The 24,744-nt window shown below is 41.0% G+C and overlaps 1 protein-coding gene across 8 annotated transcripts in view; it reads left to right on the top strand.

Annotated features, from left to right (window-relative positions):
• The first annotated feature begins 396 nt into the window (after positions 1–396).
• The window catches only part of LOC132396924 (zinc finger CW-type PWWP domain protein 1-like), a 194,274-nt gene continuing 169,926 nt past the window's right edge, over positions 397–24,744 (top strand). For all 8 annotated transcript variants that reach the window (XM_059975021.1, XM_059975028.1, XM_059975023.1 and 5 more), the window contains exons 1-2: positions 397–679; positions 19,627–19,751. In XM_059975021.1, the coding sequence (XP_059831004.1) occupies positions 19,736–19,751 (16 nt within the window). In that variant the 5' untranslated portion in view covers positions 397–679; positions 19,627–19,735. The remainder of the gene's footprint in view (positions 680–19,626; positions 19,752–24,744) is intronic.

The raw sequence follows: 24,744 nt of genomic DNA, 5'->3' as shown, positions 1-24,744 counted from the left end.
CTTGCCGTAGGGAAAGTTGCGCGTGTGCGGTGGATCAGTTGGAGGAGCGGGAGGTGGGGGGCGGAAGGGGCAAGGACTGGCTCCGGATCGGCATGCTCGCCGATTGGCTGAGGTAGACCATCTTGCTAGCTCGATGAGTGGCAGATTTGTGGAGGAAAAGGGGAATGCGGCCTAGGCTTGGTCTGTTCGCCGATTGGCTGAGATGAGGGGTCCGGCTGAAACGCCTGTTGGTTGGTGGAGGTGTGGAGGTGGTGACAGGCTCCGGTTTGGTACGCTCCCTGATTGGTGGAGGTGTGGAGGTGGGGTCAGTCTCCGGCTTGGTACGCTCTATAATTGGTGAAGGTGTGGAAGGGGTGGGCCGGGCTCGGATTGGCCCGTACATTGATTGGTGAAGATGTGGAAGGGGGGGTCGGGCTCCGGCTTGGCACGCTCTCCGATTGGCGAACGCTGAGGGGTTCGGTCACGCTGATTGGCAGAGGCAGCGGGCGCCAAAAGCGTGAGAGGTGGACTGTGCAGGCGCGAGCGAAGACCGGTGGCTGGCTGTGGCGTCTGCGGGATTAGCGTCGAATTACACGGCTACCCACACCAAAAATCGTCTCTAAAACAGACGAAATAACAAAACCGTCGACAAATACCCTTCAAAAACTCAGAGTGCGTCAAACCCCCAAAGAACAGCATGGTAACCCACACTGTATTTTGTGTATTATATAGAACCTGAGAGGAAAAAAATGTTGATAAAAGTGACTAATACTCTCAGGACAGGTATGAGATTAAAATGTATCAGCTGGTTAGAAAATGTGGATAAAATGGTCAAACTATTGAAGGTACATCTGGTTGTTAAGTATTTCGGCATCAAATGAAAAGCTGAAGGAGAGGGGGTTTCCAGAGGGAAGTATAATGTGATGTATTGAAAAATAAGCATCAAAACCTGAATTTAAATGTCCTGAAAGTAGGAATATTGGCCAAAAATGGGGCGAAGTTGATGCATGGAGGTATTTGAAAAGCAAAGCAACTTGTTTCTGGAATAATGACAGGAAAACTAATAATAGGTAAAACTTGTGGGTAAGTACTTGGGGAAAGGGATTTAACTTGTAGATCATTGATCTGCTGAAATAGCCAGTGTGATATTTATTATTTGTCCATGGTTTAAAATTTATGTATAAACCACATTGGAGCTAAAATAATAAAACCAGCAGACTTGATATCTTTAAATAGTTTTGATAATTGTAAAACTTTTTAAATGATCTATTAAAGGCTTCTGGTTGTAAAGGATTGGATTGAGTACATCAACAGCCTGTGAATAAATTCTTCAAATAATTGGGTAATCTTTTTCCAAAACAGTAGATATTTATAAGTAGAATAGATAGAGTTCAAAAACTAGGAGATAAATATTAATATAATAATATTGTAAATAGTGACAGTTTTAAGTCCCTCAAAGATAATTCAAATTATGTTTATTACAAGAGATTACTTGTTGCCTGTTATGCCACTAGTGTTTAGGGCAGCAATTAAGGTCCTCCATCTTTAATTGCGTTCAAGGCTTCCTCTTGATTTTCATTAACTGTCAGTCAAACAAGTCCCGGGTGGAGACTCAGGAATACCGTCACACTCAGATGTAGAAAGGTTCTTCGTTGCTGTTTCCATAACGATTTTGTTTGACCAGTCAGGGTTGTTAGCTGAACTCCCGAATCTGGAGGACTGGTGGACCACTCTTAGTCTGGCCTTTACCTTTTGACCTGTTTGGCATGGGTGACCCCACCAAGAGCCAAAGCATAAAGCCCTGACTCCAGCCAGCGTGGCTCTCCGGGTCACTGAGGCACACAAACCTCCAAACCAAGACAAGGTTGTGGTCCTCTTGGAGGATTATTGTAGTATGTATGCAGTATATAATCCTGAGTTTTGTCTTCCCCACAGACAACCATGAACAAACACCATGGAAGCAGTTCAAAGAAAAACATCAAATCTCCTCCCCCATGGGGAAAAAGATTGAAAAACACAACATAAAACACAAAATTAAGTATGCTGGGATAGGATAAATACCTTTAAAAGTGTTAAATAATCAGGAATAATCTAAATCAAAAAGCTGAAAATGATTACATCAACTGGGTTTAAGAGACAAAAAATGATCAGGTGCTTTAAGAGACAATTAGACTGCCAGTAAATAGACAAGGCATTGAAGAATATGGATAGCAGAAACAGCTGGGAAGAATAGATGAGTGGCCTGTTTCTGTGCTGTACAACCCATTGATTATGGCTGGAGTAAATCAAAATCAAGGGTTAAATTCATTATCAATGAGAAGTATCTCAAAAACAGATGCTTAATCACAAAACTTGATTAATGAATAGCCTGGTAACCTAGTTGATATTTCACAAATAGAAATAGGGGGGCAGAAGTTGTTAAAACTGTCTGGTGCCCAGAACAGGTATGGAGATAAAAAGTCAAAATATGCCACAAAGGGGTGGAAAACCATGGATAAAGTGGTCAAAATATTGAAGAATTGCAGGGTTAATGTTGTGAGGTGTCCCATTGGTCAGGGTCAACCATGGACGATGCATCCTAGCAAGTCAGGACTGTACGATAAGGAGAGCAAGCTGGTGCCTATGTAGCGAGCTCCCCTTCTCCAAGTATCAGATGAATCAAAAGGAACAGCAGAGACCAATACAGTTTGGCACCAGGAATTGCCAGTCAGCGTTGAACTCAACCTTAGGGACCCTAGCTCCAGATTTTTCCCTTGGGGTTTACTACTGAAGCTTTCTCCATGAGTGGCTATAGTTGCAAGGGAGCAGAGGTTTGAGATTAGAGCTTTCCTTTAGATAATTAAAGGGGGCTTTTTCTGGTTGGCTGCCAGTGACTAATGGTGTTCCTCAGTGGTCAGTATTGGGACTGCTATATTTTTCATATTGTTTGTCAATGATTTAGGTAATAGAAATGATGGCTTTGTGGCAAAGTTTGTGGATTGAGCATGTGGATAGCCAGAGGCTTTTTTCCAGGGCTGAAATAGTTAACACAAGGGGGTGTAGTTTAAGATGTTTGGAAATAGGCACCAAGGGGATATCAGGGCTAAGTTTTTCACACAGTGGTGGGTGTGTGAAATGCACTACCAGCGACGGGTACAATAGGGTCTTTTAAGAGCCTCTTAGATTGCTACATGTAGCTTAGAAAAATAGAGAACTATGTCGTGTGCTACTGGGAGCAATGAATAGGTAGTGGGAGCTTATCCCTGTTACCACTCATTGCTATAATAACCTTAAGGAACCAGGGTTAATGTTAAATAGGTGTTTTCCAGATAAAGATACCATAGTATATTCAAAAACAAGGTCTAATTGCCCAAAATCTGGATTCTAAGCTTGGCCAGTAGGATTATCAGTTTAAATGTAGGATTTAAAGGCTGAGCATTGGAAGAAATTGGGAGAGGTTGATGGATCACTTATTAATGAAAGGAATTGCCTCAAATGTGAAGGAGTATTATTGGAAGAAAAACCAAAAAAAGTGATAAAAGTTGTAGGTGAACTCCTTGGGAATTGGTTTAACACCTAGACCACAGATCAATAGATTAATTATTTAATATTGTGATAGTATCTATAAACAAAGGAATAACATTTTCCAAATGATAGTAGTTGTAAATGAATTGGATGGGTATATCAACATTAAAGAATGTTAAATCAAGGACAAGTGCCCCAAGAGGTTAGGAAATTCTTTTCCAAAACTGTAAATAATTACTTTAAAAACCATATTAATGATATATTTTGTAACTCCCAAACCATTAAACCAATTAAAAGGAAAAGACGGAGACTCAGAAATGATGCGAGTCTTAGCTTGTTCTTTAAGCTATGCGTTCAGATGATCGTGGTGGCGTCATGACGTATGCAATTCTCATTTTTACAAATAATTATATAAACACCAAATGCTTAATCAGATAATATATTTACAAAATCATTCAAATATTACTGAAATATTAAATAAATAACTAAGCACAAGAAAGGTAGTGTTTGAAAATAAGATAAATATTGTTCCCTCATGAACATTGGTATCTCAATAAATGTTTAACTTCCTCCAAGGTAATAAAGTAAATATCTCAAAATAAGTAGGAATAGTTTAAATCAAACAGTTGAGTTATTTCAAGAACTAGGTTTAAGATATATTTAGACAGTTACTTAAATAACAAGACATAGAAGGATCAGAATCAGGTTTAATATTACTGGTATATGTCAATAAATTTGTTATGTGGCACAGTACATTGCAATATATAATTGAAATACAGTAAATATATAAATAATTAAAAGGCATTTATGTTAAATAAGTAGCACAAAAAGTAGTGAGATAGTGTTCATGGGCTCTGTGTCCATTCAGAAATCAGATGGCAGAGAAGAAGAAGGCCCTGAATCATTGAATGTGTGTCTTCAGGCTCCTGTGTCTCCTCCCTAATGGTAGCAATGAGAAGAGGGCAAAACTTGGGTGATGGGGGACTTAATGATGGATGTCACCTTTCTGACATCTTTGAAGATGTCCAGGATGCTACAGAAATCTGTGCAAGAACAGAAATTTAAAAAAAAAGTAGTGAGGTAGTGTTCATGGGTTTAATGTGTATTCAAAAATTGGATGTCAGAGGGGAAGAAGTTGTTTTGAATTGTCAAATGTGTGCATGTAAGCAGCAGTGAGCAACAATCCCCTCTCCCCCCACTGGCAAAACAAAAAGCGCACCCACTACTGAACGCAAGTGTGAGCTTAGCGATAGCAAAGACACAGACCAAAGTTCCCCAAAGGCTTCATATTTCATTCAACATTCGACAAACCACAGGTTTTCTCTCTCTCCCTGGCAAGGGAGAGGGAGGTGTCCCCCATTTTCACAGCAAGTGGGAGACATAACAACAACCTGCTGGTTTACCATGTTAAGAGTCTGTTTTGTTGCTTTTTTCAAGCTCTGTGTCCGAAGATCGCAAAGACCTCTGGTCTTTGGACCCACAGCAAAAGGTTTTCCAGCCTCCTCGACGACACATGAGTCTCCTGCCGTGACACTGCCCCTCGATCTGCCCCTCTCCAGAGCCCTGAGATCTTAGGTTTCTGAACATGATTGAGACTCTCAGGTCAAACCTTGGCATGTCGAATAACGGCCAGTCATGGAACCCCGAGAACGGGTTCCATTCCCGCTAAGTACCAAAGCCTGCGTGGAACTCCAGGTCAGGGTCTTCAAAAGAACCCTGAAAGGCAAAAATAAAGATACTAAAGGTGGAAATAGAGCTGTTTCCAAAGATGCAAGCAAAGGAGTTGCCATTAGGTGTCATTATCCCTCCTGAGCTCTGCCTTCTAAAGGAGTTGTCTGCCTGGCCTCAGTATCATAATCAGGACTCGTGATATGCGCCAGCTTCTGAAAACCATCTGCCATTTGCTTCCATGACTTCACATGACCCTGATTGGGGTCGGGGGGGGGATGATAAGCAGGTGCTACCCCTTGCCCAGTAGTGGCCTTCAGGCTAGTGGAGGGAAGGAGTGCCTTACCTCTCCTTGGTAGGGATGTATCTCCTACCCTCCACCCTGATAATAGGATAAATAGCTCAAAGGATATTATAAATAGGAATAACCCACTAGATGAAAAAGTTGGAAATTACTTCAAGAACTAGGTTTAAGAGATACAGTATTTAGACAGTAAATAGAAGGATGTGGACATAGTGTATGGATGGGATTAGTGCAGATTGACAATAAGGTTAGCACAGATGTGGGCTGATAGGCCTGTTTTTGTGCAACACATGCAAAATGCTAGAGAAAATCAACAGGCCAGGCAGCATCAACGAAAAGAATACCCTTTGGCCCAAAACATCTTCTGTTTATTTTTTCCCTAGATACTGCCTGACCTGCTGATTTCCTCCAGCATTTTGTGTGTGTGGCTAGGATTTCCAGTATCTGCAGATTTTCTCTTGTTTTGGTATGTTTTTGTGTTGTACAACCCTATAACTATATAATTGGGTAAGTCAAAATCTGAAAACAGCTGAACATCGGACAAATGGAAAATAACTGAAAATTGGATGAATGCTTCAAGGCTTAAGAATACCATGATCAGCAAGACACATCTCCAAGTAAAATGGATACTAAGACTTTAAAATATAGTGCTCTATGTAATCAAAGTAGAAATATATATTAACAAGATAAGAATACTCCAGAAACTATGTAAAAGTAAATATTTAAATTTTTGGAAAAATGGTTTTAAAAAACGCTCACAACACAATGGGATAATTACATCAATGTGGCAAGTACTTCAAAATACCTTAAAGAAGTGATTAGTTTTGAAGATTGAGGCAGAAATACTTAAATAGTGCCATAAATATCTCCAGTATTTCAGTATACCTAGATACTCTTGTGATGAAAGACTGAGAAATATAATAGTACTTTAGGAATCCAATAACATCCATTGTTCTGCAATGGCTGTCATGGCCATGAACCTGCCATGTGAAAATTCAGAAACCCAGGGTGTTAGGTTTACACATTTTTTTGTATTGCAAACTTACCACACTGCAGGTAGAAAGGAAAAGAGTAGGTAAGTCCACAAGTGGGTCAGAGGCTCTGGCTTATTAAGAAAAAGAAGGCCAGCAATAGGGGAGGAGGTGATTGCGATAGGAAGTAATTGTGTGAAGCAGTTAATTTGAAAGGCACCTCCAGAGAAAACTGCACAGTTTAAACTTGGCTTTTTCGAGAATTACCATTCACAGGTGTGCCTGAGAAGCACAAAAGCATAGAGAAATATCATCATTAAATGTTCATCTGATCATAAATTGTACCAATGTAGGCAAATATGATTGCAACCTGAAGAGACATTTTATATTTCCAGAATATAAGCCAGTTTGACCTAGAAATTATTCTAATAACATTCCACTCTTTAAAGAAATCTATTCTTATGTGTAGTGATGAAGAAAATGCTATGAATTTGAAATTTGCAGGCAGTATACCTCAAATTGTGGGTTTATCTGTTTTAGGCAGAATATTACTTGATATTTACTTCATTTGGCTGCAGTTGAATTAAAATCAGGCACTGCATGTGACCAGCATCCTATCCAATATTGTTCATTGTGTACCACTGCCAGAGCTAGATTTCTACCATTGATTATATGATGATAAATAACTTCAGTACAATAGCAAGTGAAATAAATATCTACAGAACTACACACAGTGTAGATAATGACTAATAGTGTTCATGAAGAATCTACCATAGCTCTGGCAATATCACAGTTCGTGTAATAAAATCCTAGAGTAATCATTTTTGAACATCTTCTGTAAAGTGTCAAAGGCAAAGATGACAAAGGTTATGAAGGTTTGAACAAGGTTTTGAAAAATGAAATATATGTCAGGTATAGGAAACTACAATCAATTGAATCCTTTGAGGCAGATAGAGAGAGGTTAATAAAGAAATTAGAAGGACAAAAAAGGAAGGTGAATTTATGTATTTATTGAGATACAGCTCTTCTACAGAGATAGGCTCTTCTGGCTTTTGAGCCATGCTGCCCAGTAACCCCCGATTTAACCCTAGCCTAATTCCAGGTCAGTTTTCAATGACCAATACCAACTAGTACATCTTTGGAATGTGGGAGGAAACTGGAGCACCCGGAGGAAACCCACATGGACGTGAGGAGAATGTACAAAGTCCTTACAAGTAGCGCGGGAAATGAAGCTGGGTCATTGGTACTGTAAAGCTATGTGCTAACTGCTACGCTGTCATACCACCCTAAATTAAGAATCTAAATCACTCTATAATTACTAGGAACAAAAGGGGAACCATGGGATGAACGTAAATTTCTATATGAATAGTTTATATCTTTATTCTTCAAGGAGAAGGAAGTGGAGCATATTGAGTTCAAGGAGGAAAATATTAACAGTCTGGAGAATGTCAGTTATGGTGTTAGAAGTATTGAGATACAAGAAGGATGGATGAACCCCCAGGGCTGGATGATCTGGGCATTCTTTGGGAATTGAGAGGAGATCAGACTAGGGCCTTCTGGAGATTTTTGTATTTTTGTTAGCCTAAGGTTGTTCGTTTATTTAAGAAGGGCAGCTGGGATAGTCCAGGGTAACAATACGCTGTTGAGCCAATTCCAAGAGAATTTTCCTTTGGAGTAAGTTCCAAGGGACAGGACGTATACACAATAGGAAATGAGGGAGCAGAATTAGAGATAGTCCGCATTACTTTTGTGCAGGGCAAATTCTGTTTCACCAATTTGATTGATTTTTTTTGTGGCGATTTCAGAGGAAGCTAATGAAGTTAGAGCAACAGATGTCTATGTGGATTCCAGTAAGACATTTGACAAGCTGCTGCATGGTGTCCTGGTTGAGAAAGTTAAGGTACATGAAATCCAAGATGAACTAATTGGATTCAAAAATAGTTTGGTAATAGAGACAGAGGACAGTACGATTGGAGGTCTGTAACTTGTGGTTTATAGCAGGGATTGGTGTTAGGACCTTTACTGTTTGTGATATTGTATGTCAATGACATATGTGAATGTTGGACCTCTAATTAGTAAATATGTGGATAACACAAAATTACTACTTTGGATAGTGATGAACATTGTCCAAGGCTACAGCAGGGTATAGATCAAATGGAAAGTTGAGTGGAGCACTGGTAAATGGAACTTAATCCTGACAGATGTGAGCTGATACATTTAGGGAAGGCAAGTAAGGGTTGATGTATACATTAAATAGGGCTCTGAGGAATGTTAATGAACAGAAAGATGTAGGGGGTCCAAGTTTATCATTTCATGTGGCAACACAGGTCAATAGAGTAGTGAAGAAGGCATTTGAAAATACTGGGTAGGTTGGCACATGGAATATGAATTAGGATATTATGTTGGAAGTTTACAGAACACTGGTTAGGCCTCACAATATAGGAAGGATGTGATCCACTGGTGAAGGTGCATTCCAGCTACTTGTCTGGATTGAAGGACTTCACTTATTAGATAGGCTGGGCTTGTTTTTCCCAGAGCTGTGGAGACAGAGGAGGTAACTTGATAGAAGTATATAAGATAATGAAAGAGATAGATAGGGGAGAGAGATCTGGGGCCTAGGATTAAATTAAGAGGATGGAGTTTAAAGGGGATGTGAGGGATAAGTTTTTTTCCACAAAGTTATTGATATCTTGAACATGCTGCCAGTGGAGGTGATGGAATCAGATACAGTTACTACATATAACAGGCATTTAGACAGTCATTTAAATGGGCAAGGCATACAAGGATATAGTTCTAATGCAGGCAAGCAGGGTTAATGTAGTTGGCAAAAAGCTTGGCATAAATGTGTGCTGAAAACACTTTCTGTATACGACTGTGGCTCTGTGAAGTACTTTTAATTCCATAAAATTAATACTTTATGAAAAATATCACTTTTTCAGCATATTAGCAGCTGTAGTGAAACATGATGCTTGGTTGAAAAATACAGTGGATTGTGATTAATTGGGACACATTGGAGCCAATACATTTTGGCCCAATTAAGCAGTTGCCCCAATTATTTGAAAAATTTCATGGAAATAATTGAAAAATGTGTTTTTTTTAAAAAAAAGACAAGGTACTATTTAACTGAGCAACAAATTAGGTATTTAAATGCAGAACAAATTAGAACATTATTAATGTGACTACAGTACTATAAAACTGTACAGTAGTTCCTAATAGTTTATAATGGAAGAATTAATCAAGTGTACACTGTTTTGATTGGCTGTAAGTGAACAAAATCAGCACAGACACCTGATGCAGATAATGGACTATCTTCATGCAATGCTATCGCCAATTGCATTCTCAATCTTCACTTTCATTGTAAAATTCGAAATGATTGTTGATACTTTCAAATTCTTTGTAGTTCCTAACTTGTTGAAGTAGTGAAATTGTTTCATTTCCACCCCAGCCATTTCTGGCATCTCCAAGCCTGTGCTTGAAACCACAGTGAGCAAAACGGTTATTTAAAAACTGTTTGACATCAGTCTCCTGCCCCAGTTAAGCGACATAGTGTCCCAAATAAATGAAGGGGAAATCTGGCTATTTTCTTGATTAGCTTTTGATTAAGCAACGCTTGATTAAGAGTTGTCCCAAATATGCTGCTGCCCCAATTAACCAATGGCCTAACTAACCAGAATCCACTGTAGTTCAGATGTGCATTATGCACCTGTGTAGATTTGGCCTGTAATATTGAGTATCCATAGGGCAGTTATTGTGATGAATAAATCATTAGATTGTCATGCATTGTGTGATAAATTCTCAGTTATGGCATCATTAAGTATAGTAGAATAAATCACTCAGTTAGTATTTTAGTATTATATATAGATAGTATTATAGAGGCAGACAGAGGAAAAGATGGATGGACAACATTAAAGAATGACAGGGAAAACATTTGCGGTGACCCAAGCCCTGGCACACAACCGTGACAGATGGAACAGACCAGTGCAAAGCTTGTCATGACAACACTCTGATGACTTCACTAGGAGTTAAGGGTGCAAGAAGAAGAGGTATTATACTTATTAATATCCATAAGACCCAAAGGCATAGCAAACTTAGGCCATTCCCCCATCTCCCCATAACCTTTGGTGCCCTGGCTAATCAGGAACCCATCAACCTCCGCTTTAAATATACCAAGTCACTTGGCTTTCACAGATGTCTATGGCAATAAATTCCACAAAGTCACCATCCTCTGGCTCAAGAAATTCCTCTTCCTTTGATAAAAAGGATTGTCCTCTTCTGAGGCTGTGCCCTCTGGTCTTAGACTCTCGTACTATTGGAAATATCCTCTCCACATCCACTCTATCTCAGTCTTTCAATGCTCAGTAGATTTCATGATTAGCTATATGAAGTACAGAACAATAAAAATTCTCTGGTGTATTATGATGCACATCTGAACTACAGTGGATTCTGGTTAGTTAGGCCATTGGTTAATTGGGGCAGCTGCATATTTGGGACAACTCTTAATCAAGTGTTGCTTAATCAAAAGCTAATTAAGAAAATAACCAGATTTCCCTTTCATTTATTTAGGACACTATGCCGCTTAATTGGGGCAGGAGACTGATGTTGAACAGTTTTAAAATAACGTTTTCCCAGAAAATGACACCTATTTTTATAGATCGCCATTAATTTTTTTGTCTTTCTTTGTTATCTCTCTTTGATTGTGGCACTATTTATTAACAAGTAACAAATAGTATTTCAAGTAAGTACGAACCGTTCAAATAATTATAAACATTAGGGCAGTTATAGAAGGAAACAGTTTAATAAGTGTCTCAATAAATTACTTACTCTATAAATATTACAATTGTAATATAGGCAGCAAAACTGATAATCAAGCACCCTTGAGACCCTCTGGTAGTGTCATTATATGAATTATTGGATGTTACTCCTTTTAATTAGTCAACATTTTTAATTAACCATATTTAATGAACCCAACAATGCCCCTCCACCACCACCCTCTTCTGTCTGGCGGAACTGGTCCTCATCCTCAACCATTTCTCCTTCAGTTCCTCCCACTTCCTCCAAATTCAAAAAGTAGCCATGGGCACCAGTAACCACATCAGCTATGCCTACCTTTTTGTTGGCCGTGTAGAACAGTCCTATGTTCCAAGCCTTTCCCTGGTAAAGCTCCCCAACTCTTTCTCCGCTACATTGATGACTGCATTGGTGCTGCTTCTTGCATCTATGCTGAGCTCTTCTATTTCATCAACTTTGCCTCCAACTTCCACCCTCCCTTTGTCCATGCCTGACAGCTCTTTCTTGATCTCTGTCCCCATCTCTGGAGACAAATTGTGGACCTACGTCTTTTATAAACCTACCAATTCTCACAGGTAACTTGCCTCCTGTAAAAATGTCATTTCTTTTTCTCAGTTCCAGTTGCATGATCCTTTCATGTCTCTCCTGCATTTGTTCCTAGGATGAGGATTACTGTTCCAGGACATTAGAGAAGTCCCTCTTCTTTAAATAATGGGGTTTTCTCTTCCTCCACCGTTAATACTACTTTCACTTGCATCTCCTCCATTTCCTGGACATCCGTGCTCACCTCATCTTCCTGCCAGGGATCAAGTTCCTCTTGTCCCCAGCTACCACCCCATGAGCTTCCACATCCAAAATATAATTCTCTGCAACTTCTGCTATCTTCAAAGGGACCCTACTACCAAACACATCTTTACCTGCCCCCACAACTCTCCATTTTCCGAAGGGTTCGCTCCCTCTGTGACTCCCTTCTCTGTTTGTTCCTTCCTACTAATCTCCCTCCTGCCAATATCTCTGTAAGTGGCAGAAGTGCTACACTTACCCTTTCACCTCCTCCCTCACTTCCATTCAGGGTTCCAAACTGTCCTTGAAGCAACATTTTACCTGTGAGTTTATTGGGGTCATCTACTATATTTGGCACTCCTGATGCATCCTCCTCTATGTTAGTGTAGATGTAGTTTGGGGGACTGCTTTGTTGAGCACCTCAGTCCCAGCAGTGGAATTTCCCAGCAGCCAAACATTTTAGTTCCCATGCCCAGTCCCATTCTGACATGTCGGTCCATAGCCTCCTTTTGTGCAAAGTCGAGGCCACCCGCTGTGGAGAAGTGACACCTTATATTCCATCTGGGTAGCCTCCAAACTGATAGCATGAACATAGATTTCTTCAAGATCTGGTATTTTTCCCCTCCCCTTCCCTCTACTTCAGTTCCCCACTTTGACCTCTTAACTCTTCTCTTCTGCCTATCACCTGTCCCTGGTGCACCTCCTCCTTCCTTTTTTTCCATGGTCTACTCTCTTTTTTTTGTCAGATTCCTTCATCTCTATTCCTTTACCTTTTCCACCTATCACGATTTTTTACTTCATCTCCCCCTCTTCCACCTACCTGTCTTGACCTATTACCTTCTAGCTAGTCCTCCTTCTCCTTCCCCCATCTATTTATTCTGCCTCTCCCCCTTCTGTTCCAATCCTGACGAAGGGTCTTGGCTTGAAACATCAACTGTTTATTCATTTCCATAGATGCTATGTGACCTGCTGAGTTCTTGCAGCATTTTGTGTGTGTTACTTTGGATTTTCAGCTTCTGCAGAATCTCTTATGTTTAACATTTTTAATTTACTTTCTCAGATGTTATACTGCAGTATAATATGTGTTCCAATGAATCAGGTGAGATTAAAGGAATGGTAAATTTATAGGGAATAGTAGAGAATGGGGTCCTAGTGAGTCTAAAGATAACTTGGGAAATTAAGCTCCAGTAAGTTTAAAGAGAATGTAGAAATGGGGCTCTGTTAAACCAGATGCCAAACCATTGGAATTTGCTAAAGAGTTACTGGAGTTTATTGCCCTGCCCATGTAGCTGCAGTTCAAGCTCATAGAACTAGATGTTTCAATCCCTTCGAAAAGCAGATCCTAACTCTGGTCATAGCATAGAGATCATGAGGTGGGGCTTGGTGTGTGGCAAATGCTTCCCGGGTCCAGCAGCTGGGCACCCCCCTCCCCTTTAGATGTTTCATCAATTTAAGCCCACTACATCTCCAGAGGACCCAACAGTGCGACCTGGCATCCCAGGTACACGCCCTTGACATCTGGCCACCCACAGGTCATTTTAGGGTCCAGATGTTTTCACTCCTCTTCAACCATAACCAGTCGCTGCTTTGCTTGACTACCTCCAAGAGTTCACTGGCCCTGGCTTTGGACTCCCAGTCCCTTCAGCAATCTAATCATGGAAGTAGCCACAAATCCTCTGTAGCCAACCTCTACTGGGAAAATCTGCACCTTTGATCCATGTTGCTTAGCATCTGTGGCCAACTCAGCGAATCTTACATGTTTCTGCTCATATACCTCACAGACTACATCTTCCCAGGACACTGTGAGCTCTGAGGTTCAGACTGCTGGACCACAAGACCAAATCTGGTCTGAGGGTGGTAGTGGCTATCTCTGGGGGAAATATTAGCCATTTGTGAAGGTTATCAGTGATTTTCCAGTCACGGGCAGGCTCTAGTATGCCTGACACCAACCTTGTTACTGGGGGTGGCACTATCTGTTCTTGCTGGACAAAGGGGATGGAGGTTATTCCAGTCATATGGGGCTTAGAGTTGTTATTCAATCTTTGCTTCTCCACAATAGATGCCAGACATCTGAGAACCTGGTTGTGCCTCCATGTATCTTCCTTGAGTAAGGGTTACTTTGCAAGATGAGAGGATGTGTTTGAGGTTTGCTGTTTTTCCACAGAGTGGACAAGCTGGGTCTTCAACAAACCACTGGTTCAGATTTTTGGGAGTTGGGAGACCATCATAAACAGTTCTTATAAGGAAGCTAATCTATCTTTCTTCATTTTCCAATAAGTCTTTCCAGCTGAAATTTCTTTTCTCCGTGTTTTCCCACCTTGTCCACTGTCCCTGTTTTGCCTGAGACACTGCTCTTGCATACCTCATCTGCTACTTTTGTCACTGTACTTCCTCAACCACCATAGCTTTTGATTTGTTGCCTTTTGCCAAGTGGGTCTCTTTGAGGCTGTGTCAAGGTCCCCTCTTCCAATTGCACCTGGCCCACCATGTCTGTAAACCTGAGTGCTGCTTTTGCCTGTTGTACTTCTCCCTGTTAAGGTCCTGGGTGCAGTATCCTGGACTACACTGTCACAAGATTTTGAGAGAATCATCTCAAGCCTCACCTTTGCTTGTGTTTAACATTTTTAACGTACTTTCTCAGATGTTATACTCTAGTGTAATAAATGTTCCAATGAATCAATCATTGAGCATTGAGTATAGGAGTTGGGATGTAATGTTAAAATTGTACAAGGCATTGGTAAGGCTGAATTTGGAGTATTGTGTACGGTTCTGGTCACCGAATTATAGGAAAGATATCAACAAAATAGAGAGAGTACAGAGAAGGTTTATTAGAATGTTACCTGGGTTTCAGCACCTAGGTTACAGGGAAAGGCTGAACAAGTTAGGTCTTTATTCTTTGGAGCATAGAAGGTTGAGGGGGGACTTGATAGAGGTATTTAAAATAATGAGGGGGATAGATCGAGTTGACGTGGATAGGCTTTTTCCATTGAGAGTAGGGGAGATTCAAACAAGAGGACATGATTTGAGAGTTATGGGGCAAAAGTTTAAGGGTAGCGTGAGGGGGAATTTCTTTACTCAGAGTGGCAGCTGTGTGGAATGAGCTTCCAGTAGAAGTGGTAGAAGCAGGTTTGGTATCGTCATTTAAAGTAAAATTGGATAGGTATATGGACAGGAAAGGAATGGAGGGTTATGGGCTGAGTGCGGGCCACTGGGACTAGGTGAATGGAAGCATTGGCACGGACTAGAAGGGTCGAGATGGCCTGTTTCCATGCTGTAATTGTTATATGGTTATATGGAATCAGGTGAGATTAAAGGGAATGTGGGAAACAGAGCCTTGTTGAGTTTATAGGGAATTGTAGAGAATGGGGTCCTAGTGAGTCTAAATTTAGCTTGGGAAATTAAGCTCCAGTGAGTTTAAAGAGAATGCAGAAATAGGGCTCTGCTAAACCACTGGAACCAGATGCCAAACTATTGGAATTTTAAATTAAAATTATTTGATAATGAGTTACTGGAGTTTATCACCCTGCTCAAGTAGCTGCTGTGGATAAAGCAAGTGAGAGGGCAAGTAGTTACTGTTGCTTTAATGGGTGGGTAAGCAACACAGAACTGAAAAGATTCTTCTGATTTCCTTTTGCTAAATTTATGAGAAGTACTTGATTCAAGACATAAGCTTACATTTGACATTGCAGTAGTCAGTTTCATGAAGAAAGTCTAGAACTGTGATAGTCATCCTTGGTCATCCGTCCAAATATCCGCTCTTGTGGCAATATCTGTGCCTGATTACATTTCAGAGAAACAACCAGGACGGTTTGCTATGGCAGAGGCAAAACAGAATATGTGTTTGCTGTTCTCATCTCAGTTGGATTGAAAAAGACGACTGCATTTTAAAAATCTGCTTTATGGTGTGTAGGTTCTGGAAAAGGAAAATTAACCAAGATTTGTCTTAATCCCTTCCCAGTAAATTTATTGAAGGTGTGCATTTATGGATGTTAGAATATAGGTGGATTAGATCTGCTATGATTTCTACAATGATCAAATATCATTGTAGACACTCATAAATGTAATACAAGATGTTAACTAAGTTCAAGAGGGACTGGCAATTGTAAACATTTTAAGGAGTAGAGCTGAGAAAATTGAAAACCTGTTATTCCACAGAAGTGCTTGTTACCTCAGCCTGCTGTGAATATCATGCTGATGGACACCAAATTTGCTATTTAGGTGATTATTGGAAGAATATAATTGCCCGGATTAAGGAGCATAGAAATATTTTATATTCATAATTTATGAGCTGCTGCAATTGTCTTCAATTCCTAAACCTCTGGCCAAGTCAGTATTAATAATGAAAAATTGCCAAAGAGATGTGTCACCAAATGTAACAGGAAAAGAATATAATTATAAGCCTTAGAATCTCACCAAAGCTTAAGATGGGACTGGTCCGTTTTTGTCTAGAGTCTGGCAATTATGATAGATGGCGATCTGAAGATATGCAATGTGTCAGTGGTGTATCAGCAGTCTTTCCTTTGTCCTATTGGGTAATCTCGGCTGGAGTGGCGTTCAACTGGTACGTGTATCAAGGGTAAACTGAGGTGGAATGCCAATGTTGAAATCTTGCAGGAATCTCCAAAGCAGTTGCAAATTCAAATACAGGCAGTCCCCAAGTTACAAATGTCTGACTTACAGACAACTCGTACTTAGAAACCGAGGAAGGAGAACGCGGTCCGCCATTTTAAGCCAGATCGCGATGCCGTCCGCCATTGTAAGTCGGGACGCAGCGCCATCTGCCATATTAAGTCGTTGCCGTTGTCACTGTGTTGAGTGTTTAACTTTTTATTTGGCTTAAATTTTTCTTAGTAAGATTCACCCTGCCCCCCCCCCCCCCCCCCCGTTCTGGTCGGCTGGTGGCGCAGTCAGATCAGCACCGGGCTAGAGAATGGAGGTTCCCGAGTTCGATTTAGCGAGAGACTGGTCCTGTGCCGGGTTGATTATCAATCCAGTGACTCCTGTACCATCTATGCCAGGTTGAGCTCGCAACTTGTCCTCATAAAAAAAAACACTGCCACCTCCAGTTTAAATTCCCACGCAGAATATTGTGAAGGATCAAATACCCAAACCCAGCACAGCCCCCACTTGTCCCATTTAACCTGTCTCAGTGTGGTGCAGTTTAGCACCTGGGGAAATCAGTGCTGTGGTCCTTAGGACCCAGTGGACCTTGGGAGCCGGCGCAGGTCGGGACCTGCTGCTCGCAGTGTTTCTGCTCCATTGACGGGAAGCAATCGCGATTGAAGATAAAGTGGAAATAATAAAGTGTTTGGAAAGAGGTGAAATGCCATTGGTTATTGGAAAAGCGTTAGGCTACAGTCGGTCAACGATTGGAACAACTTTAAAGGATAACATAAAGTGAGAATAATGGAGCATGTGAAAGGCCCTGCCCCAATGAAAGGTACAATTATTACTAAGCAACGCAGTGGTTTAATTATTGGAATACATACACTTCTTAAGTGTTTTATATGCATAGAAAGGTAAAATATATACTGTATATTAAGACAAACGTTTGACTAACTGATGCTAAATAATACCGGATGTACTTGTTCCAACTTACATACAAATCCGACTTAAAGACGAACTCAGGAATGGAACTCATGCCTGTATGCCTCATTTTCCATAGTTTCATAGTACAACAGCTGTAGAATAGTCTTGACAGCACATCGGGCTTTGTTTTGTTTAGTTTACATTTTAAAAGCTTAGCTCAATTTGTCAAATCCAGTTTATTGTCATGTGCATGAGTACAATGAAAGCTTGCTTATAGTAGCATTACAGGCACGTGGCTACAGATAGCATGTAGAATATAAATTATACATGACAATGAAGAGAGAAGAAAAAGACATTGCAAAAACTATCACAGAGAGCTTTCGGAGGATTGAACCTAAGTGTGGAGGAACGACAGGCTTTCTCCATCATGGAGGTCACTAGCACTGGCTCAACCCAGGAGCAGAGGGATGGCAAAGCTCCCAGGAGGAGACAGAAACAAGAGGTCAAGCATAGAAATGCCAACAGAGCCTCTGAGCGACATTGCAAGACAGTTCATTCTGTCCAACACAATGATTGCTGAGTCCACTTTAAACAATAATAGAATGCAGAAAACTTGTGTCATTCACAATTAACTTGGCAAGGTTAAACCGTAAGCAAAAGGGGTTAACAGCTCTAAAATAAGAATTAATAAATACAGGTGCTCAAGAACTCTAGAAGCTTAACATTTTACAGCAGGTTGCAGGGTTCATGACAAAAACAAGACCTTAATGCAAAAAAAGACGCAATTGAAGATAAGTCCGTGGTAATGCAAAAGGTGGTCCATTGTGTTCTTTTACTGAAATGGGATTAGTTGTGAATGTTGGTTCAAGAACCTGATTATAGGAAGAATTTTCTGTTGCACTGCATGCACAAGTATGCATGACTCTCATCTGTGGGTGATATTCTCAGTAGTGAGCACTGTCTGAAGTGTGGATCCATGATAATAAAGGCAACTCTCTATACCTTTCGCTGGTCATATTAGTCGTCTTTCCAAACAGAAGCAACAGAATCTAGGATCTTAGTGGAAAAAGCCTTATGTCTCCTGAAGATAAGATATTGCTACTTGTGAGAGTCCAGGGATACCTTGCAGTAAGGCCAAGCAGCTGCAGAATTCATGCCCAACAACCTTGCCAGCTAAAGATTTGGTTGCAGAAGAAAAAGATCAAGGAGTATCAGACTATGAGGGCCACAAGGCGGAGAGCAACAGACCAGAAGGACAATTTTGTTCAGCATCTGTATATAGCATTATAATCTGCTGAACAGGGGAATTAATCATTGTCCCTTGGGAGATGGGGAATACCATACTAAATCAAATCAAGTCTAATTATTCAAATCATACGTAGATACAGCTGAATGAGCTGAATACATAGATACATCTGGTGGAGAGCACTGGAGACATATGCCAAATTCTAAATATGCTGTGCTGAGCAGGTCTTCTGGTCACTTACTCATGAGGCCTTTTCCTGACATGTATTTTGCCGCCAAGATCTTGTGTCTTGAGTTTGAAGCCCTAGTGTTTGTTTTTGCGGTGAGAAGTGTGTCTTACGTTGTACCACAGTGCCAGAAATTGGAAGAGCCTTCTCCAGAGGGAATCAGATCGTGCTTTGTTGTTTGCTGATATTAGCACTGAATGCAATCTTGTTTAAATTTACTTAATATAGATGCAATTAAAATTTTAGACATTTATGCCCAGATATTTATCTTCATCCAGTGGAACTAAATGTTGTTTTATATCTATCAGATGTAAATGCTTCAAAATTTTCATTCAAATCTAACACACTGATGCATTTATATTAGCATAAATAGCATTATCAGCCAGATAAGAAATTCAAGAAAACAGTTTTTACAATGTTGAAGGCATATAAGTGCAAGTTGTTCTTAAGAAATCACTGAACAAGAAAATGAAAGGCTACTGTATATAGCAAAATTGAAAAGAAACAGGCAGAATATAGATAGAAAAAACTGCATAATCATTTTGATAATATGAAAACTTCAGTATCAAATCAGTTTTAAATTGTGTAAAGGACATTATTTTTGACTTTTATTTCTCTTTACTCTCAGGGACAATGCATGAGAGAAGACTGAGCTTACCATATTTTACCACACTGTACAATAACTTGGAGCTTCGTGTAACCAAATTAATTTGCTCAGGGTTTACAGGGAAAGGACCATGAAAGATTTTGAAGGTGAGTTTTGTCCAGAATTTAAGATACTGAATATTAACATTTTGTGCATGTTGAATTAAGCTCATAGTCTAACAAAGAGCAAGACTGAGGTGGTGCTTCTGTAGAATATTTAGATTCATTTTCTCACACCACTAAGTTCATTATTTAAGGAATGCTGCTGTCGGAGAATATGAGTGATGATATTTGTAGAAAGAGGGAATACTTCTGCTTCATTGAATTACATCTTCATGACAATGGCATTCGGCAAGGCTGGAGACCCATGAGATCTGGACCTCCGCTACCCACAGAGCCATCTTGAATACAGAAGTGGGGTGGAATCAGCAAGTGAGGGAAGAGTGAGTTCACTATTAAAATTAGACATTTGTAGTGTCTGCCCATAATCAAAAAAATTTAATACTTCCAGTTTCTAAAAGAATTCAAATAAAACCACAGTATCAATAGATTTAACAGTATGAACAGTATTGTCGGCCCTCCTTATCCAAGGGGGATTGGTTCCGGGACCCCTTGCAGATACCAAAATTCGTGGATGCTGAAGTCCCTTATTCAGACTGTCTCAATGCAGTGGACTTTAGGACCCGGCGGTAGAGATCTGCATCTGCAGTGTTTCTGTTCGTGAAAATAATCACGAACAGGATTGAAAATAAAGTGGAATTAATAAAGCGATGGGAAAGAGGTGAAACGCCATCAGTCATTGTAAAAGCGTGAGGCTACGTTGGTCAACGATCGGAACAATTTTAAAGGATAAAGTGAGAAAGGCTCTGCCCTGATGAAAGCTACAATTATTACTAAGCAACGCAGTGGTTTAATTTTTGGGTTTTGGGTTTTTGATCCTCCACATCAACCCAGCACGTTGGAGAGTGCACTCAGGAGCGATTTGTCCCGAGAACTTCTGTTCCCGATCCTGGCGCTGAAACATACGTTCTTAAGTGTTTTATATGCATTGAAAGGTGAAATATTTACTATATACTAAGAAAAACGTTTGACTAACTGACGCTAAATAATACTGGATGTATCTGTTCCGACTTACTTAGTAAAAGAACTTCCAAATTTTTTCAATCCCGATCCACGATAATCCACGCAATCCTCCCGTATACTTTAAATCATCTCTAGATTACTTATAATACGTAATACAATGTAAATGCTATGTAAGATGGTTGTTATACTGCATTGTTTAGGGAATATAGAAAAGGAAAAAAGTCTGCACATGCTTGAACAACAGGTGCTGGAAGAGCACTTACAGGTTTTTGCGATTTGCAGTTAGTTGAATTCACGCATGTGGAATTTGCGGATAAGGAGGGCCGACTGTATTAACTTTTGAAAAAGGATCAAGTACTTTCATGCTGTATATGACAAATTAACTTCTGTATTGTGTTACGGATTCAACCAACAATAAATATATGAGTGAGGCAGGGGTTTTTATAACAAATAACACGTTTATTAAACACTGAAAACAAACCCCCCCCCCCCCCAAAAGTAAACAAACCACTCACGTAACCGGAAATCAGCTGCTGTGTGGCAGCTTAAACAGTTCTTAAAGCAATGAAGCTTAAACAGTTCTTAAAGCGATGTTGCAAAAACTGTTCTTCAAAGTAGTATTGCAAAAGTTCAAAATACTCACAGTCCATTTAAGGGAGAGACTTTTTTAAGACGATTTAAATTCTCTTTCACATCATGTTGCTTCGGTTCCCAAATCGAACTTTTCCCACAAAGAATTTACGTAGATGGACAAATAGAACAGCTTAAAGGCACTGACCTTTCCTTTACAACACTGTTCCCAATCCTTTCTGCTATTCACAGGGATTAACACGAGAATTCCTTCCGAATAAGGATCAAACAAGGTTGAAACTGTTTCACCGTCAAAATCGATTCTCCTTGGTCTTCTAATTCCTGAAGTCCGATCTTCACTCTCCACTGATTCTCAACCAGCAGTATTGTAAAGAAACTGCTGGCAATGACCTTTTAAACTTTAGGGATTAGATAAAACTTCATCTTTCAACTAAGCTGCGTCATAATGTTAATCACGCAGTGGCATGAAGTCAACATGGCAAATCCAGCCATGAACTGCCCCTCCGCACAGGGAGGGGTCCTCCTTTTATACCCTGTTTATATATAAAAAACAAAAAACCTGTAACATGACCTCTGCTGGCAGGAAAATGATGTCACTCCACCATCACAAGACCATTACCTCAAGTCCAGTATAGCTTCAATACCTGTCACGTGACAAGTACATCACTGTCATGTGTCACAGATACGTAACACCTCCCTCCAAAAAAAACATTTTTGGTTTGACAAGAACAAAAATTTTAACAATTATTTACAAGAAAAACAAATGTATAAATTTTATAACATAGACAATATACAATACAGTATCATCATATAACATCTTACGATACAGTAGGAGTGTTCCAATTGTAAAAAAAACACTCCATAAAAAAATTACATTGTACATTCAACATCGAGATAGACGATCAGCAACCACATTATCTTTACCTTTAATATGAGTTATCTCAATATTGTACTCTTGTAACATCAAACTCCAATTTAATAATCTTCTGTTTTTGTTTTTCATCTTACTCAGAAAAACTAACGGATTATGATCAGTGTAAACAATAAGTGGTTTTTGAGTTGTACCAACATATACCTCAAAATATTCTAAAGCTAAAACAAGAGATAACAATTCCTTCTCTATTGTCGAACAGTTTCTTTGATGCTTACTAAATTTCTTAGAAAAGTAATCTACTGGATGATCAACCTCATCACCCTCATTCCTTTGCACTAATACTGCTCCTGCAGCCTCATCACTAGCATCTACAGCTAATGAAAAAGGTTTTTCAAAGTCAGGTGCCTTAAGCACAGGTTGTTGACATATCATTGTTTTCAATTTTTCAAATGCTTCTTGACAAGGCACTGTCCACACAAACTTCACATTCCTCTGCAAAAGGTTAGTTAATGGAAGGGCAACATTAGCAAAAATCTTATGAAATTTTTGATAATATCCTACCATTCTCAAGAATCTTCTGAGAGTTTTTTTTCCCCATTGGAGTGGGTATCTCTAAAATAGCCCGAACTTTTGCCTGAACAGGAGCTACCTTACCTTGACCCACAACATAACCAAGGTAAGTCACAGTGGCATGTCCAAATTCACTCTTAGCTAAATTAATAGTTAAGTTAGCTTTTGAAAGCCTTTCAAACAATTTCTCCACCGCAATAATGTGTGCTTCCCAAGTATCATTTCCTGTCACTAAATCATCAATATAAGCATCAGTATCTTTCAATCCCTGAATCACAGAGTTAATCATCCTCTGGAAAGTACCTGGGGCATTCTTCATCCCAAATGGAAGAACGTTATATTCATATAGGCCAGATGGAGTTACAAATGCAGAAATCTCTCTACCTCTGTCCGTTAATGGAACACACCAATACCCTTTCAATAAATCAATCTTTGTAAGGAACTTTGCTTTTCCAACTTTATCTACACAATCATTTACTCTAGGAATTGGATATGCATCTGATTTCGTTACAGCATTCACCTTCCTGTAGTGCATACAAAACCTAATACTGTGGCGACCCATTTCCTGGCACATCCGAACCGGCTCAAAATTAGATAGCCTACGGGGGTTTGCGAGCACAGAGCTTTGGAGCCTCTGCGCCACGGGGGGCAGGTTGAGGGAGGCTTAAAAGTGAGGCTGAGGATTTCGAATAAAGTTTTTTCCTTCGACTGCAGTTACCGACTCCGTGTCGTAATTTTAGCGCTGCATGCAGCACACCGCTACAATTGGTGACCCCGACGGTCCAAACGATTTTTGGACCAGAAATGACCGACGCCGCCTCTGTTCATGCGGTTTCATTGAAACTGCCGGGTTTCTGGACACAGCGACCGAACCTATGGTTCCAGCAAGCCGAAGCCCAATTCCACGTTCGCCAGATCACCTCAGAAGACACCCGCTACTACTACGTGGTGAGCTCCCTCGACCAGGACACAGCGGCCCAGGTCGCGGAGTTCGTACAGTTGCCCCCGGCAGACGGCAAGTACACGGAATTCAAAGCCCTGCTCCTCAGGACCTTCGGACTCTCATGGCGCGAGCGGGCTGCCCGTTTACTGCACCTGGATGGCTTGGGCGACAGACCTTCGGCTTTAATGAATGAGATGTTGTCTCTCGCCGACGGACACGCACCCTGCCTCATGTTTGAGCAGGCATTCCTGGAGCAGCTGCCCGAGGACATACGCCTGCTGCTGTCCAACGCGGATTTCAGTGACCCCCGGAAGGTGGCAGCCCGGGCGGACTTGCTGTGGAACGCCAAAAAGGTGAGCGGGGCGTCCATCGCACAGATCTCCCAGCCACGCTCCCAGCAGCAAACCAGTCCAGGCCCGGCCGCAGAGCCCGCCAACCCCCGGCCCAATGAACACTGGTGCTTCTACCACCAGTGGTGGGGCGCAGAAGCCCGCCATTGTCGCCCGCCCTGCAAGGTCCCGGGAAACGCCAGGGCCAGCCACCGCTGATGGCTACGGCGGCTGGCCATCGGGATAGCCTCCTGTATGTGTGGGACAGAAGGTCGGGACGCCGGTTTTTGGTCGACGCTGGTGCCGAGATCAGCGTTCTACCTCCGACGAGTTACGACACCCGCAGCAGGGCACTGGGGCCCCCCCTGAGGGCCGTGAACGGCAGCACAGTAAGGACCTATGGCACCCGTCAGGTGCAGCTACAGTTCGGCTCCAGCCAGTTCACGTGGGACTTCACACTGGCCGCCGTAGCCCAACCGCTTCTGGGTGCGGATTTTTTGCGGGCTCACAGCCTACTGGTCGACCTGCCCAGGAAGAGACTGGTACACGCCGAGACCTTTCAGACGTTCTCCCTGGGTGCAGCCCAGTTGCCAGCCCCTCACCTCGGCTCCATCACGCTGTCCGACAACGACTTCACCAGGGTCCTGGCGGATTTCCCATCGGTTCTGGTACCGCAGTTCACAGCGGCCATGCCCCGACACGGCGTACAGC

The sequence above is a fragment of the Hypanus sabinus genome, chromosome 7, assembly GCF_030144855.1.
Source record: "Hypanus sabinus isolate sHypSab1 chromosome 7, sHypSab1.hap1, whole genome shotgun sequence".
In the NCBI taxonomy this organism is placed as follows: domain Eukaryota; kingdom Metazoa; phylum Chordata; class Chondrichthyes; order Myliobatiformes; family Dasyatidae; genus Hypanus; species Hypanus sabinus.
This window is presented reverse-complemented; position numbering and strand designations above follow the sequence as displayed.